General features: G+C 44.3%; 1 protein-coding gene across 2 annotated transcripts; it reads left to right on the forward strand.

Moving 5' to 3' along the window:
• Window positions 1-728: 728 nt before the first annotated feature.
• PPP1R14D (protein phosphatase 1 regulatory inhibitor subunit 14D) lies at window positions 729-14190 on the forward strand. Of its 2 annotated transcripts, none has more exons than XM_084521397.1 (6): window positions 729-1077; window positions 2355-2428; window positions 5416-5882; window positions 10984-11079; window positions 11298-11330; window positions 13360-14190. In XM_084521397.1, exons 3-6 carry the CDS (start codon window positions 5700-5702, stop codon window positions 13438-13440), a joined length of 393 nt encoding a protein of 130 aa, XP_084377523.1. In that variant the 5' UTR covers window positions 729-1077; window positions 2355-2428; window positions 5416-5699; the 3' UTR covers window positions 13441-14190. The 2 variants fall into 2 exon arrangements, with proteins under 2 accessions (XP_084377523.1, XP_084377524.1); XM_084521398.1 differs by having other exon boundaries at window positions 5419-5882.
• The last annotated feature ends 2965 nt before the right edge of the window (window positions 14191-17155 follow it).

Raw genomic sequence — 17155 nt, forward strand, 5'->3', positions numbered from 1 at the left:
TTAGGCTAAAAATGGATCACCATTGTCAAGTATTTAATCTTCAGTCTCTCTGATGGAAATCCATTGCTGAATACATCTTAGGATCATTTCAGTATCATTCATAGGTTCACTGAAGAGCCATCTTATGAACAGTACATCTTTAGTGGATCTTGGACTTGTTCTTTCTGCCATTTTCAGCTGATCAGCCTCCAGCTAAAATTCTTGTGACCATTTCCTAAAAATGTGACCTTACTTTTTATATTCTTTATATTCTTAAATTTGACCCACTTCTTTATCTTGGCAGATGGGTCTGGCTTCTTTATTTGACTTTTAAACTTCATGCTTTTTGTCCTCCATTGTAGAAGTGATGCATCCCACCTCTATGCCAGTAGCATTTCTAAATATGCCAATTTGTTCTGGGGAGGTTCAGTAATTAACGTTTTAACTGAGGTTAGTCCCAAAATCAAGGATTTCTGTTAGGAACCGCTCTCCATTGCAGCATCTTTCCTTCCATCTCAGTAGCCTGCTCACTGTTCACCTAACCCAGAGCTACCATCTCAGGCCTCATCTGCTAGCAAACAAATAATTTCCCATGACTCCAGCTGAGCTGTGTGTTACTCATATTAGAGTGAAGAGAAAGCAGGCTGTGTGATTTTATGGCTTGGGAGTGTTTTTAAAGGGGTCCTGAAACAGTGAGTCATAGTTAATGTTTGTCTTTTATGGGCTGAGAAGTGTCTGCTCTGGGTCCTGCAATAATAGCTATTCAGCAGCTTACTGTGGGGGTTAAAATACACACTGGCTTAATATTTGACTAGAATTGTAGCTTTTAGACATGCACGGCTTGTAAAAAAAAATGAGTGGTAACCTGCGTCACCTACCTTGATGTGACCGCTGTGCGGACCCAGCACCCACCAGGTGGGCGCCCAGCTGCTGGGAGGAAGGGTCCCAAAAAGGCAGAAAAAACAAGGAAGACTTCCTCCAGGTCCCCTTTGCCCAGCCAAGTGGCATCACAGCTTGCAGTGACTTCCTGACAGCCGCTCCGTTCTGCCTGGCTGTATCTGGGAACCGCTCTGTGTGTAACTAGCACTCGGGAGACAGGTTTGCTTTCTTGCTTGTTTTGTCGTATTTGCCTCAGGTTAAACCTACTGGTGTGGTTTAGGGGCGAGACCCGGATGCAAGTGACGGCACAAAGCTGTGGCAAAGGAAGGAGACGGGGAGGGTCCTCAGCAGGCCATGACTAACCACCTGTCCTGAGGAGCCAAGCCAGGGAAAGGGTGACAGGCTGCTGAGTCCTCACCAGAGCCATTCCCACCTTACCAAGGGCAGCAGTGGGGAGGGAGGACTGTTTCTGTGGGGAAGTTCCTGTCTGTCGTCCTGCACGGTGCTGCGCCTCTTATTTTATTGTTGCTAGTCACGGTAAGCTGTTAAGTACAGGAGCGCTAGGAAAGGAAGAAGGGGAAATTGTGCTGAAACCTGTTATGCTGCAGAAGCATCTGCATTTTCACCATGTCTGCAGTAGGCTCCTATAGGGAGATAGCTATGGAAATGGCTCCTTTTGTGAAGCAAAGAGCCTTCAATTTGCAGGAAGCTGATAAAATTTAACATTTCCCATTGAAGTTCCCACAGGTGACCCAAGCTGTTCTTGCTGGGCTGTGGTGTTCCCCATGCCCCCCCCTTCTCCCTCCCTTCCTGCAGACACCACAGCCCCTGGGAAGCTGTAGTCTTTGACACCTTCAGGCCAGCTGCCAGCACCTCCTCTGCTTTCCCTTGCATTTGGGGATGGAGATCAAAACACATGTTTTTGGAACCAAAAACAACATGGATGGATTTTTCAATGACTCCCAGTTAGTGGCATTTAATTCACATCGCCTTTAACAAGATCCTTTAGCCCTCACCCTTCTGACTGCATTACCAAGGCTGAGGGGGCTGCGGGCTGCCTCTCCTAGCCCCTTGCCTTTACTGCTGGGACTGGTCTGCTTCTTGAGGCAGTGCCAAGTCCCCAGTTTGGGGTTCCCCAGTCAAATACAAATGCTGGGAGCTGTTTGTCCCTCAGTATTCCGGAGAGGAGGAGTACTTAGCCAACACTAAGGAGCACGAAGGCTCTCCACCTGCAGGTGGGAAGCCAGCACTGCTGCTCGGGTGAGGGCTGTGTGTGCTGAAGCACCCCGGCTGCTTCCCCAGACATTCAGGGACTGGGAATGGACAATGTGGTCTCCTTATCTAGCAAGAGCTCAGGGGCAATGGGGCAGCTTTTTCAGTTTCCATGCTGCAGGGGAGGCACCAGAGGGTGAGGGCAATGAAGCTGGGGTGCAGGGGTACCAGGGCTGCCACAGGGCTCTTCTGACCTCCAGTCCTGTCTGTTTTCTGATCCACAGAGTTACTTCAGTGCCTGCTCCTGCCCACAAGAGAATGAAGAACATCTTTACCTTGTGGTGTCAACGTAGCATCGGTACAGTCACCTCTGCTGCCTTTCCCGGCTTAATTTGTGCTAACTACCATGTTTGTAACCACAGGGAAAGTGATTATTTTCTAAAGCAGGTGGAGAGTGGCTCCTGGCTGTCTTGAAGGAAAAAACCAATCCTCTCTGGGCTGGGATGTGAGGGTAAGAGGCCATCCAGCTTCTCCAGAAAGAGGAGCTGGGGCCCTGCTGAATTATTGAGGGTGCGTAACAGCCATCAGCCTGGAGAGAAAGAGGAGCACCGGCTTCGGTCACAGGTGTGGGGTGGAGAGCGTGAGCTCCAGGAGGAGCGTAACCGGATCCATCTCTTGCACTCATTTGCTCCAGTGCCTCAGCTGTTTGGCACCATAACACAGGTGTTCAGCTTGGTGGCCCTCCTCTGTTGGGGCCCTAGACCATCACAAAAGCCCACCTTTTGTGGTATTGAATCCCACCCTGTTCCTCTCAGAGGCAAAAGCTCCCTCCTAGGGCAGGCGGCTGGTATACCCATGGGAGATGCTGCCTCCCTCCCCCAGAGACAACGCTGCCCATCCTGCACGAGGCACCTGATCCTGTGCCCACAGGAACCTCTACCGCGCCCTCACGGGGTGATTTTACACATTGCCTTTTTGCTTCTTCCTCCTGCTTTAATGATTGATTAGAACAGCTTGTGACAGGAGGAGGCCCACTTTATCTGTAAACATTTATTTTTGCATCGCCACCTTCTTGCTACAAAGAATTCATGACTAAGCACTTATAACCCAGAGCAGGATAATAAACATCCTGTAGTGAAGCTCACTTTGGCGTGCAGCTCTCCTAAGAGCCCTGTGACCAACCTGCTCCCCTGTGTGGTGACACTGCCCAAGCAGCATGAGGGCACCAGGGGCTGCTCGTAGCTTTGCTGATAAAGCACAGACAGTGGGCTGAATCTGCCTGTGGACCTTCTCAGGTGTGGTATCTCAGACTATTGGTCATGCTCAAGTGGGGTTACCAGTCAGAGGCTCCATCTGCTCGAAGAACAGGCAGCTGCCATTAGGGCAGGGTGCACTCCCCTCTTCCTCACACCCATCCCATGCTTCATAAATTCAGCTCAGCTGACAGAGGATTAACAGGGCAAGCTCCATCTTCCATGCAGAGCTCACCTGGCCTAAGGATGAGCACCAGGGTCAGCATGTGTAATGAAGGAAGGGGACAAATTTGCTGCCAGCTTCAGCCACCGCAAATTTTTGGATGGACTGCTTTTTCTTGTTTTAATGCTAGCCTGCCTGGAGTTCTGCAGGAAAATCTGTCAGCAGTTGTGGCAGTGGGACCAAGGAAAATGTAGGTTGCTTTCCCCCATTTGAAAAAAAAGTCAGACTTTGGACACCAAGATAGAGCCCTTCTGTTGGGAGACAATTTAATACCTGGCAAAGTGTGTCCTTTGGTCCAGATTTACCTCGTGTTCGGATTGTCTATTAACCTTTGAAAAGTCAACAGTTGTAAACATGTTATAAGCTTATTCATGGGCTTTGCAAGATTTTTAACTGTTAAGAATCTCTCCTCAGGGAGTATGCTCCCACCCTCTGGTAGTATGGATTTTTCTGAGAAATTTTGCTGTAAGTAAGACAGCTTTAGGAGTGAGACTAGGGGGTGAATACAGTCAAGCAGTGATGAAAAATGGGGCAAGCTTAGCAAATTAATTAGCTGATAGCTGGTTTCTGAATAGAAGCTTCAGTCTGTCTGAAAAGCAGGTGACGTGATACCAGTTTTAGGTATACTTTAATACTTTATCCTTCCCTTTAATGGGGCTGGAGTAAGCTTCAGGATAAACATTTTGTGGAATTGTCTGTCAGAAAATATTTTTTTTTTTTTTTTTTTTTTTTTTTTAATTCCCCCAAACTCAAGTTGAGAAGAAGGGCTGGAACATCCCTGCTTATTTTTCTACCAGCCTGTGTAGGAGTTGCTGCTGGCTGGCTGTGCCACCACCTCTGGGCACAGTGCTGTGGTTTTGGCAGGGGGCCTGGGTCTGACTTCCAGAGAAAGCCAGTCTCCACCTTACTTATTATTTCCACACAAACCATGGGATTGAAGGTGCTGATCTGCTTCATGACATAAAAGCTTGGTGGGTTGATCTGTGTGACAGGGCAGCACCCAGTGCAGGTCAGTCATAGGAAGGCTCTGGGGACAGACGGATAAACAGGTGTGATATAGCATCAGAAGCAGGGACGGGCTTCCTGCTGCCCTGACACCTCATAAACACGTCTCATCTGATTTCTGCCCCTCTGATCAGTGCTGCTCACGTGTCCCTCTAAAATGGGATAGGGGAATAATGTTGCAGACCTTTAACCCATATTCCAGTAAGAAAGAGACTATAAGTCAATCAATGATGAATATCGTAACAGTTTATGATGTTTCCTGTTTACCATAAATACCTTCCTGTGAGAAGAAGATAACACTTTATCCCTCAATAGTTATGCCATTACACCCCATCCTGTACAATTTTTTAAAGAGCACAGATTTTGTTTGCTCAGATGATCAGGTCACCAAGATTTCTACAAAAAGATATTTGAGAAAGCTGGACTGAACTTACAGAACTTAGAACAATGTAAAATGGGGCTGCTGAGACAGAGGTTGGCTTGCAACAGCACTGACCCCACTATTCCTATCCTTATAAAAGAGTAGATGTGGCCACCTGACCCCAGACTGATTCTCCTTACCTGTGGTGGGTCTAGTGCTGTAGCCCTACTGTAGCACCTGTGCCATTTAAGTGGGAACCAAACCCTGTAGCTGCAGGTGATAGGAGTTCACAGCGGCTGGTGGAGCTCAAACTCCACAGGATTTAATGAATGATGTATGGATCAGCCCTCTGGATTTGCACATGCACATCAGTTACACCTGTAGGAAAAGTAATTTAAAACCTCCTTCTTCCCCACCTCCCGCCACTTCTTGGAGCTGGCTTGCGTTAAATATTAACAAACCTTGTTTATCAGTTCCCTGCTTCACTTGGCTTCTTTTAACAGCAGATGCTATTACAACAACCCCTCTCCCCTCCCTCCCTGCTCGTCAGCAGCGCTGGTTGTGAAACCCAAGAGCCTGTGCCCGGACACTGCCCCAGCTGCGTGCTGTCCCCCACCGTGCTCCCTGGCATCGCTGATGCTGCCTGCCTTTGGTGAAAGTGAGGAGCTTGTGCCCTGAGCCACAAGCTGCAGGGAGATATTGGTTAAGAGACAGAGGAGAGCGGCCCACGGGAAGGTGAGTTCCTGCAGTTGGAGAGGAGGAGGAGGAGGAGGAAGAAGCAGTGAGGATGGCCAGGAACTCCGGCACACTGCCCCGGGTGACTTTCCAGACTCCAGAGAAACCTGGGGAGGAATCATCACACAGGAAACTGGGCAAGCTAACCATAAAGTACAACCGCAAGGACCTACAGCGCTGGCTAGACCTGGAGGAATGGGTTGATGCCCAGCTGCAGGAGCTGTACCAGTACCCGGTGAGTACTTGGGGCAAATCAGCCCCTCGCTTGTTAGATGAATGGGACAAGGGCTCTGTGTGCTGGGACAAAGCTTCCTCTGCCTTACTGGAAACAGATCCTTGTCTTCCATCTTTGTCAGGTATCCTATTGCCACCTGCAACAGTACTCTCTTTGAATGGTGTGCCCACAGTCAGAGAAGCCTGTATTGATGTATTCCAGCTAGCTGTAAGCCGTCTGGTATTACACCTGCTGGGAGGGTGGCTATTGCTCAGCACAAGTAGCAAAACTTAGGCAGGTGTACCAAGCCACATGCTGCTAAGCTCCGTGTGGTCAGTGGCTTTGCTGCAAGCCGTATTAGCTGGATTAGAGGTGTTTAGTGTATTTTTGTCCCTTTTGGTCACAGCAGTGTGGCTATAGCTGCTGTTTGAATGAGGCACTCAGGATAAATGATGTAGCTGCAGACTCTGGACACACTACTGGCAGCAGGGGAAGAAAGACAAAACACGCTGAGATGATGTGTATAGAGACCTTAAGCCTTCACAGACCCCTAGAGCTGTCTTCCTCCCTGCATTTTCCTTAACTAGAGGAACAATCAGTCCCAAATCCTTCCTGCATATCTGAGAGTGGTCAAACTAGGAAAGGTTTAGTAGGAATGTCTAGGTACAGCACATGAATGGTACAAGTATTTGCTTTAGGCTGTTGTAGGGTACGTGGCATTTTTTTTTTCCACAGAGATGTGATATTTAAGTCAGCACTTACTGGGTACCCTGAAATTTTAACCCATTACTATCACTTCTATTCCTATTTTGTGCTTATAGATGGCACCTACACTGGGAGCTTTCAGAAGGGACAGTGCTTTTCCACTTTTGAGATGGGGTAATTCCTTTAGGGGGTAGTAAATTGCACCTCAGGGTCTCAAACCTATTTAAATAGCTTGAAACTTTGTGTTTTTGCTTTAATCTGCAGGGTAACAGCTGTTGCTGTAAGAGAAAATATCTTTCTTGACTCACAACCCAGTAGATCATAAGTGTCTTCAATAGAAGAATAGATGGGTTTAACAGGTTGTGTAAAATAGGTTAATCATGTTCTGGATGGGAATGGACTAAATTAACTCTCGAGCTTTTTCTGCCCTGTTTTCTATATTCACACCCCAGTACAGTGTTAAACGCATTTTTGAGATAAGAGGACAAAAGAGCCAATGATTACTTGGACTCTGATGGTCTGTTCCACTCTGAGCATCACCAGTTTCAAATTGCAATCAGCAGTGGAAGTGGACATGCTAGAACAGTTCAGGAAAGGTGATTTTTGTGCTATATGTCACAATGGCACAGAGAAATTTCTAACTATTTTGGGAGGGCAACAGCGTGATTGTCCATGTCTGAGCACCACGGAACAGTGTCAGCTCTTCCCCTGAGCAGGGGAACTTCAGGAACTCTCTCTGAGGCTTTTTATTATTGTTGTTGCTGGTTTGGGTATTTTTGTTGTTTATTATCATTGTTTTCTTGTGATTATTATATCTCTGTTTGATATTTGTGGGAACATACTGGGTTCTCATGCTGAGTTGGGAGACAAAAATAGTTACCTTCTGTTTTGGTTTGTCATATGCAAAGAACATGCAGGAGAAAACAAATACTGAGAAAGAGGGCCTTCCTTTGGTTGCAAATGCATGGCTATGAAAATAATATTGTTCCTATTCTTTTAAGTAACATTTTTAGACTTTCTGAACAAGCTTATAACTTGATTAGTAAAATGACTAAGGGTAAACCGCTGTAATCTCTTCACAGCTTAATAATTCTGAATTTCCAGTTGTTTTCTTTATTTTATAAAATTATAGTAGTAAGTGCTCAGCTGTATCTGAGGCCTCTTGATTACATGGTGTATGTGCCGTCCACAGCCATTTTGGAGGCAGGCTAGACCCTGGCAATCTCTGGAGATTTAGGTATGTAGGCAGCTAGGTCTGGATGCCTGACTGGCAATGTGCTCCATCCAGCCTCCTCGTGTCACAAAATCTGCTTTTTCCATTTTGGATTATGTAGCTTTACAAGGACTAGAGCCATTTACTGTATTTCATCCCGTCACTTGAGATGGTGTTAAACACCTAACTGCTTTTATTTTATTCATTTTTACTGTCTCCATGTAATGCCACTGTAAAGTTAAGGACAAGCAGTTCAAGGCTGCTATGAGGAAACCGGCAGATTGTATTTATCCATGTTCCCCAAGGGGAAATGGTGCCACTGAATTGGTAACCACACCAAAACACCACTGTGCCCTGAGACAAATGTTACTTAAAACATTGTTGCCTGACAGGCAATGCCTGAAGGAGGGGATGGGAGAGGATCCCATTTCCAGCTTAAAATATGTATACATTTGTGATATCTGCATTTATGAAGCCAGCAAAAGGAGAAAATTAAGAGTCCTACTGAGGAGGACTTCAGCAGTGGATGTTTAAGAGATAGGAGTGGATGCTCACAACTTGAAGGACTAAGCAAGCACAAGTGGTAAGGTAGCTCTGAAGAGAGGAAGGAGAATGGCTGCTGCTCCAAGCACCAGGACCTCTTGCCCTTTGGGGAATTATTGCAGTTTTAATGTATTGGTTCTGAGAAGCTTTTTTGAGATAGATGAAAAGCACTTCTTGGTACCACCAGTAACCTAGTCCAAGATGCAACTCCTTGTGGGCTACTCTCAGTTGTCTAAGTCTACAGATTTACTCTTGTAAAGGTCTCAGAAAAACGAGTTAGGCTACCTTGTTACTTGTGGTTTTCTGTGAATTGACTAACTGGGAGCTGTTTGCTGTCATCGGAGCAGCTACCCAAAGGAGGTATTTTTTCCTTACTACAAAATCCCTGCAGGCACGAGTGAGAAATGCAGCCATGCCCTTACGGGAACAGATTGCCAGGAGATTGCCTTTGCTAGCACCTCTCCAGAACAATAGTTTTATTGACTTCCTGATGTGCTGGGGCAACTGAAGAGATTCCTGCCAGGAACTGCATGTGATGCTGTTCCACGTCAGAGACTGTTAATAGGGTACCACAGAAATTTGCTTACTGTCTTTTCAAATAAATAAATGTTCCACAATATATGACTTGTAAACATCCAAGTGTAAAACAGATCCTGCTCTGCTTTGTGCATTGTGGCAAGACGATTTGGTTAGCCCTGCTGCGCTTCTTTGGATCCACTGCCTTCCATTACACCACCTTCTTGTCCTCTGCTCCACCTGCCCTTGGCAGTGAGGGCAATACTCCTCAGAGTCTTCCAGAAGTCCGTGTGACAGAGTTGGAATGAACAGCGCTGCAGGTTCAAATGCCAGCAAGGTTCAAATGTCATCTCCCGATACAGATAATCTGAATGCTATGCTATTTGCTGCCACGAGGCTTTTTACAAAAAATTTAAGACTCAGGAGACAATTTGGGTTTTTGAGACCACTCCCTGTGCTTGGAAGTAGGAACACAGTCCCTAATTGAACTGTCCTTATCCTACATTGCCCTCCTGATCCATTTATTTCTTTAGCCAAAGTCAGGCTGTATCAAGACCTGTTGTCTAGTCACGTGAAAACTATTCTAAGAAATGTTGTTATGGGTCATAGTACAGCAAGTGCAACTTTTATTACTAGTTGTCAAATCAGCTGCGTAGCCAAGCTGAATACCTACTGCTTTTTACTTCCCCCATGGCATGGTATCAGAGACTGATCAGAAATAGTTTCTTTCTTTTCCGTAAGTACTGCCTTTATTGTTTAATGTTTTACATATACATCTGTAAATGCTATCCAGCAACTAGGTGCTGTGCTGTTTACTCATTATCCTTATTCTGCTGGTTACTGTTAAAATATCACTGGTAATCATGTTGTTAAAGGTTCATCTTGCAAATACATAGGAAAACAAAGCCTGCCATCCTTAACAGTCTTTTGGAAGTGTATGGACACAGACACATTTTAGGTCCAAGTATACAAATGTTTCCATCTAACATAATGAGTCTATTACTCTGATCACCAAAGCTTGGAGGGGGTCTCTCTCACATTAAGGGAGACTATGGCATATTCCTATTATAGAAAGCTGACAAAAGAGTTGAGCTTTCCAAAAGCATAGTTGTTTCTTTATGACTCCAAACATCCTTAGTGTAAATACCAACCATGTGAATGTGTGAGACACAATCTGTAGACAATAACAGGCTCAGGAGAGGATCTCAGTGAAGCAGCATTTTTATTTGCAGTTGCAATGGTGGGCATCCAGCAAGCATGAACGCGTGGCACACATATATCATAGCCTTATATTCTCTCTTACCTCCTGTTTCCTCATTGGCTGAGTACTACAGGTTCACAACCTACTCGATGCTTGTTACTATACCATATGTGCACAATATTATTTGACCAACCTTTAATTTCTCCTTTTCCCTTTTTTTTTCCCCTTCTTCTCTCATGACTAGAAGGTCCATGATTTGTTGTTTTTACTGATTTTGCGCTGCTCGTCTTGCTTTTTTTACCTATCGCCCTTATTTTGGGACTTTCCACTGTCCCCTTACCTGCTTAACATACTCCATATACTGTTATGCTACTGTTATGCCACTGTTATCACTTTCACTGTTATCACAATCACTTTTGAATATGCAAGGTGGTTAGTAGAGTTTTCTACTGCAAAAACACAACTTTAATTCCCATAAATGTATGTAGCTAAAAAGCTTTAAATCTCCTTGTATTAGTAGTGCCTCTTTAAGCCTGCTGGACTTCTGTTTGGTGAACACCTGTACATAAGCTTCATGGAAGTGGGTTGTCCCAAGCTGGGTTACATCGCATTGCAGTTAGCAATTGATGTTGAATATTCTTGAAGAGGTGGAACACCTCGCGGCCCACGATCCCTGAGAAGCCATCAAGGGTTGAGATGGGAGCAGATGATGAATCAAGATGCGTGGCTGTAGCAGACACCACAGAGGGGCTGTGGAATACATGCCCTCTTTACAAGAACCTCCTTATTTTGAGATGATTTATTTCTTGACCTCAACTTTGCAGCACAGTTCTATTTTAACTAGCTACTTCTCAGGTGCTCAGTTCTCCCTAGATGGCCTCTAGAGTTCTTAAAAGCTTGAAGGTTTATTAACTGTGTGTTGTTTTTTTTTTTTTTCTTTTTAGCTGAGAGAGAAAACAGAGGCACAAGTTCATGGACCTGAAATTGATCTTGAAGATCTCCTGGATGTCCCTAATGAAGAACAGAAACTAAAACTACAGGTCAGATAGAGGGACTTGGTGGCTTTCAGTTAGGGAGACTGCTGTCATAATACAACATAGCAGTGGTGTTTGGGCTGCAGAACACATGCATCCTGTGTTACAGGCTGCTTCCCTCTGCCTTTTAGCCTGTCAAATACTGTAAGACTGTATGTCCTTTTTGTAGCTCAAGGGAAGTGTCAATTTATAAAACTCTAAAATGACTCCTCCTTGTCTTTTAGGAAATCCTCCATGAATGCTCCAGCCCAACAGAGGTGAGTGAAACAGCATCAACGTATATATTAGGCTGTGCTCTAAGAGTGTGTTTGTTGCTACTTGGCTGAATAGCTGGGGTGTTACTTTGCCTAAAATGATACTGCATATTTGTTTACTTTCTAATGTGAGGTATTAGGACATTTGTTCTGATACGTTATAAAAATATGTTCAGCTCTACATAGCTGAGCTGAGGATGAGCAGTGGAGCAGACGAATGATTTTGCTGTGTAGCCAAAGTTTATTCCATGTTTTTGACATCCTGAGGTGACCAGGCTGAGATGATACTTGGTTCTCAGTGTGGAAAAAGTATAGACAGTTCCTATAAGGATCTTGCATGCCATTAATTAAATGCATTTTCAGCTTAAAAGATTCTAGTGTATGAATGACAAGAATGTAGGATGGCCCTGAGATTGGACTAGGCAGATAATTGTTTAACCCCTTTAGGTCAGTTTAACACATGCTTCACCCCCATTCTGTGATCTCTAGAAGTCCTGGTTTGAGTTAGGGAGCTAAAGAACTCTCACAAGTTGGCACAGCATTCAAAGGAGCACAGCTTAGTACTCTGCAGAGTAGTGTGTGCATCACACAGCAATTACCTTTGCTGCACACTGCTGTGTGCAGACTAAGGTCTCCTACTCCTGCTTCAGTCATGTGCTTTGCACATGAATGTTGTGCTCAGATGTTATTAAATGTCTTGTCCAGCCTTTATATGTAGCTGCACAGTGATGAACATGCAGAAAATGAGATGGATGCATTACTCCCATCAAAATTAAACTAATGAGCATTGTGGATAGTCTCCTAAGATGGGTCTGGCAGACAAGGCTGGCAATAGGGTTTTCAGTGTGTCTAAGCTTCAGATCTTGGGCAAGAACTCCACTTTCCCAGAGAGATAACTGAAAATAGTTTGCTCTAATGATTCAGCAACCATGGAAGCGTCTTGCTGAGAGTATGCTTCTTGATAACTACAACTAGATATTGCTACCTCATTGGCAAAAGTATATACTCTCACCCTTGTAATCTTGAATCCAGTCCCCTTGAAAGATCACAGCAGCCTATTCACAGAAACAAGACAGAGGAAACAAACTGGTTTCCTCTGAAGGGACTGAATACAAAGGTACAATCCTAGGCATTTACCTCCAGAGCATGCTGTGGCAGGCAAACTCTGATCACTGGAGTGAGGAAGCTGGGCTTGCACACAGCACAAACCATAGCAAATTGCAGTACCTCTGGTGACCTTGCCTAATTACAAGGATATGTACATAACCTCTTCGGGTGAAGAAAAGCTGCACAGTCCTTTACAGTGATGTTACTTGCCATGAAGATGGTAAAGTTTGCCCTAGTCACTTTGACTTCTGCTTGGAATAACCAGATGGTCCAGTTTGGTTCATAGTCCTTGGCTGTGTCAGCAAAGTAGTTGGGGTTTATCTCCATTAACTGCTCATCTATCTGGTCTGCCAGTCCTCAACCCCTGCTCCAGGTTATCATTAGTCCTCCATGTGTTCTGTTCCACCCCCTTCTCTGCCAGCCACTTCCTTCTAGAATTGGCACAGCTTCGGCGTGGTTTGCAGTCCACAACATGGAGCTTTACAGGTTGAACAAGGAAACAACAAGAGGGACGGCTTGCTTTGCCCTACATGGGGAGGGCAGCAGAAGTGGGCAGGAGGTTATGGTAGCAACAGGAAGCAGTAGAGCCTAAAAGAGACAACACCATCTTGAGGTCATCCCAAGGTAAAACAGACAGGCATCAGGGATGAAGAGAGCAGGCTAGCTGCTGCAGATAAAGTAAACATGGCTACACGAGAGGGATCCAGGGGAGGCAGAGAACAGAGGGGCTTTTAGACCCCTCTTCACCTATCAAAAGGTCTCCCCTTCCTAAGCCAAAAGATACATTTTCTCCATCCACGGAGAAATCCTAGCTTCTGCTCAATATGAAGAGGAATGGGGGAGTAATGCAAAAGGAATAGTACTCTATGGGTTGGTGAGCAACGGAATTAACACAACATCCTTCTTTCTACAATTCTCCTTGTAGGACTTCATTACAGAATTGCTCAGTCGACTGAAAGGTCTCCGGAGAATCACCAATCCTCAGAAGAAATTACCTCACCCATAAGGGACACCAGCTTTGGTCACAAGGAAACATGCATCTTCCCCACAAAAAAAAAAATGGGATCAGCAAGATAACTTCAGAATATGCTTAGGACTTACTGTTATTGAGACACATCACCATGTTTGTGAACTTTGTACCAGTGGTTTGAAGTTTCCACTCCTTCCACATCTCCGTGCACAGCAGGGAGCTATGTTGCATATTCACTTGTTTCTTAAATGGCATTTTAACCGTGGGAACAGGACAAGACGTCGTTCCTTTAGTTTCTAGGAATTTCCATGCTGGCTGGGGAGTACTGAATACAATTCTCAGCAGGTCATCAAAACTTCTTCCACCCACTGCAAGGAAAACAAGGCACTGGTTATCACTCATTCATCAACACGGAAAATCAGTTACTGTGAAGCTGCACCCTGCTTCAAGTCTGGCTGGGACCTGACTGTGATCTCCTACCTGTTACTACTACACCTAACTCTACAGGATTGAACATACTTTGTCTGATTAAGCCTCTGTCACTCACAAAGGTTGGACAGAAAATACACAGTAGGATTGAAGGAAAACAGCCAAGTGCATCTGGTCAATACTTAAGGGGAAGTTGGTGAAACAGCTGCTAAGGTTAATGGAAGAGATTGTGTTTCCTCTTTGTGGAATTTGGGCTTGATGATTTACAAGTGTCTTCTGAAGGCCTGGGAATGATTTTCTCACCATTTAAAAAGACGTTAAAAATGCTTATTTTGTATATTAAAACACAGAAAATCAGCTATGTGCTGCTTGATTTTGCTCTTTTTAATTTTTTTTTGTAAAGACACTAAGGAAAAATTGAACGGAAAACATACCTGCTTCTAATTTCCCTGTAGTGAGAATTGCAGAGCGAGTCTTTGGCAGACAGGTAGGTCTCCCAAATGAGAAGTGAAGTAGGACACAGTGACTTGCTGCACACACTCTTCTGGCTGTAACTAATGTGTGGCTGGAAAAATACAGAGGAAACTACATCCAGCTTCTCAGCAAGTCAGTAACTTGACACATGTGGCAAGGAAATTAGACAGCAAATGGAGGATGTCTGGTTAGGCAGATCAGTCTCATGTTATGTCCTGCCCCTAGACTCTCATGTCTGCCACTCAAACGCAAGGGATGAGCTGCGGAGTTGCATCCAGAGGGGCTCCTACATACCAGTATGTTCAAGGCTAGCTTTTGAGTACATATTCTGTCAGACAAGAAGGGACAAAGGGGCCAACTTTGCAAGAAAAGGGACATGAAGGTAAACTAAAACAAACAAAGACTGGGGCTGAACTAGTAATATCTTAAATACATTAGCTTCTTAATCATCATCAATAACAGTGATGACTATTACCTTCTGCATCCCTCCTATTTTTCAGAAGAGGTGTCAGTGAACAAGACGTGGGCTGTGTGCATCTCTCACCAAGGACAAAATCCTTGCTGCTGTAACAATGGTGATGTAAGGGCTTGCTTGTCTTTGCTGTTCTTGAGTTGTCAAGCCATGCAGCTCACAGTTGTCCTAAGGCTGCTGCTCCCAGAGGCTCTAAACCTCATCCACCAGGTTTACCATATCAGGTCCATGGGCATGTGCCCTCCTTGGCTTAGTAAGGGGCCATGAGGACATGCCTGCTCTCCTGAAATCTCTAATTTGTAAGTAAAATAACAACAGAAGAAAATCAGTTCACATCTGTACCTGCTGTAGATCTGGCATTGCTCATGGATTTACACCTGCTAACACTCGTATCACAGCTCTCAAGAAAGGAAAGTAGCATGCTGGCAAAGAGCTCTAATCCCTCTCAACATCACCAACTAGGTTCAAACAGAAGTTCAGGTGGAAGACCCAAGTGGACAGACCATGAGCTAAGTGTCCTAAACTATAGTTGTAATTAGCCACAGCACAGAAGCTCACAGGTGTCTAGATTAATGATACACTCTACCAAGATGGCTTTGTTTTTTTCTGCTGAGCTGTGATAGCACCAAGACCTGAAGTGCCACATCTCTGGCCCAAGAGAGACTTTTCTCCATGCTGCACATTTTTCTGTACCCACTCAATTTGGAATGATGCAAAAAGCGTTTTTAGCTGTAAGTATGCAGACATCGTTAGAACCCAGAAAACAAACAAACAAACAAAAAAAAAAAACAGGCTTTTGAAACACTGCTTGAGAGAAGTAGTCTTTATATGTCCTCTTCAAGTAGCAGAAAGAGTAAGCTGTGGCCCCTGTGACATGCAGTTATTTCTGGTACATAGGAACATCACTACAGCACAAAAGAGCACTCAAGACAAGCAAAATGTGATAACAGGAACAAAGCAAGATATGGCCAGTGCTAGCTGATTTCTTGGCTCTGGTGCAAGAACTTTTAAAATTGGTTCTTAAAAGTAGTAAGTCAAACTTGCTTTTATTTACTTTTTTTTTTTTTTTTTTTTTACTCTCAGCTTAACCCATAAGGACAGACTGAACTATATTTTGCTTATGAACAGCTTCCAGTTATATTCACTGTTTCTCATCACCATCACTAGCATAAGGCTGTAATATTTGGTATATGGATACTGTTTGAGAAGGTTTCTTAAAGGAAACTTTGGCCTCTTGATTATACCAAGATAACTCAGATCATGTGAAAGTTCATGTGCATTTCTAATTGAAGGCTTATGAAGGTGTATAATATAACCTCCAAATCAATTTTCCTTTATTATGAGCAACACTTATGTTCCCTTAAAAAATATTCAGCCTGCTACATTTCACACTTGTTACAGCAGTTAAGATAATGTGCATATTCACAAACTACAACAATTGCGAGTTAATGAAGCTTAACTGAAACCTCCCTTTGTAAGCTAATTTGAGTTCAACTTCATTTGTTACCATTACTTTGAGTTCTTCTTGGGGAGGAACCTACTTTTGATAGTTCACATAAACATTTTGAGAATAAAAGAAAATCTTCTTGTGCCCTCATGGCAAGCTACAATGATAAAAGGAAAGAAATGTATTCTTTCTTGCAGATACCAAATTCTCTTCACATCCTTGAATGGCTATGACTGAAGTTGACCTGGCCAGTGAGGAACTGACAGGTTCCCAGTACCTTTACTAGGTAACTGTGCCCAGTTAAAGGTCACACAGCATTCTTCTTTCATAATTACAGATTCAGCTAGGTTTGCTTCCTGCAGACAGCTGACTATGATAGTTTGTGCCTCAGTGACCTCCATGCAAGAGGGAAAAGACGGCTACAGTGGGAATGGCTTTTCAAGGGGAAAGTGATTGGGCTGCCATTAAAATGGCCAATTACATGCAGAAAGCTCAGCAGCCACAAAAACGTCCATTAGTGCAGTGAAAGAGTCAGCATGTGTTTGTATGACTGAAGAGAGTCTTCGACGTATGACTAAGTTCTATTTCAGGTACTGGGTTGGGTGCACTTCTGGATTTCTTGGGATGAACCCACAGAAACAAATCCAGGAAGTTAAATAAGCTGCTTCAGGCTGTAAACTGCTGCTTTACTACTGTTGTGCATGGGGCAGGGTTCACAGGACTCAGGCTGCCTAACTGCACAAGGAGCTCAAAGTTTTGTTGTTGAGGAAGCAAAAGCTGGGAGACCCAGGCTGAAGCCCAAGGGAGTGGATCAGCCTTACATGGGATATAAGACCAGGTATTTGCATCTTCTTCTATACAGGTTAAATACTTTGTGTTTTGCCTAAATCTAAGAGAGAATTTTTAGACAGACTAATTATCCTGGTTAA

Source organism: Aythya ferina, assembly GCF_964211825.1.
Source record: "Aythya ferina genome assembly, chromosome: 5".
Lineage (NCBI taxonomy): Eukaryota > Metazoa > Chordata > Aves > Anseriformes > Anatidae > Aythya > Aythya ferina.

Bases quoted from the DNA above. Each gene is read 5' to 3' on its own strand.
- PPP1R14D (XM_084521397.1), top strand. From the start codon at position 5,700: ATGGCCAGGAACTCCGGCACACTGCCCCGGGTGACTTTCCAGACTCCA. The intron at 5,883-10,983 runs GTGAGTACTTGG...TTTTCTTTTTAG, and splicing joins AGGAGCTGTACCAGTACCCG to CTGAGAGAGAAAACAGAGGC. The intron at 11,331-13,359 runs GTGAGTGAAACA...TTCTCCTTGTAG, and splicing joins AATGCTCCAGCCCAACAGAG to GACTTCATTACAGAATTGCT.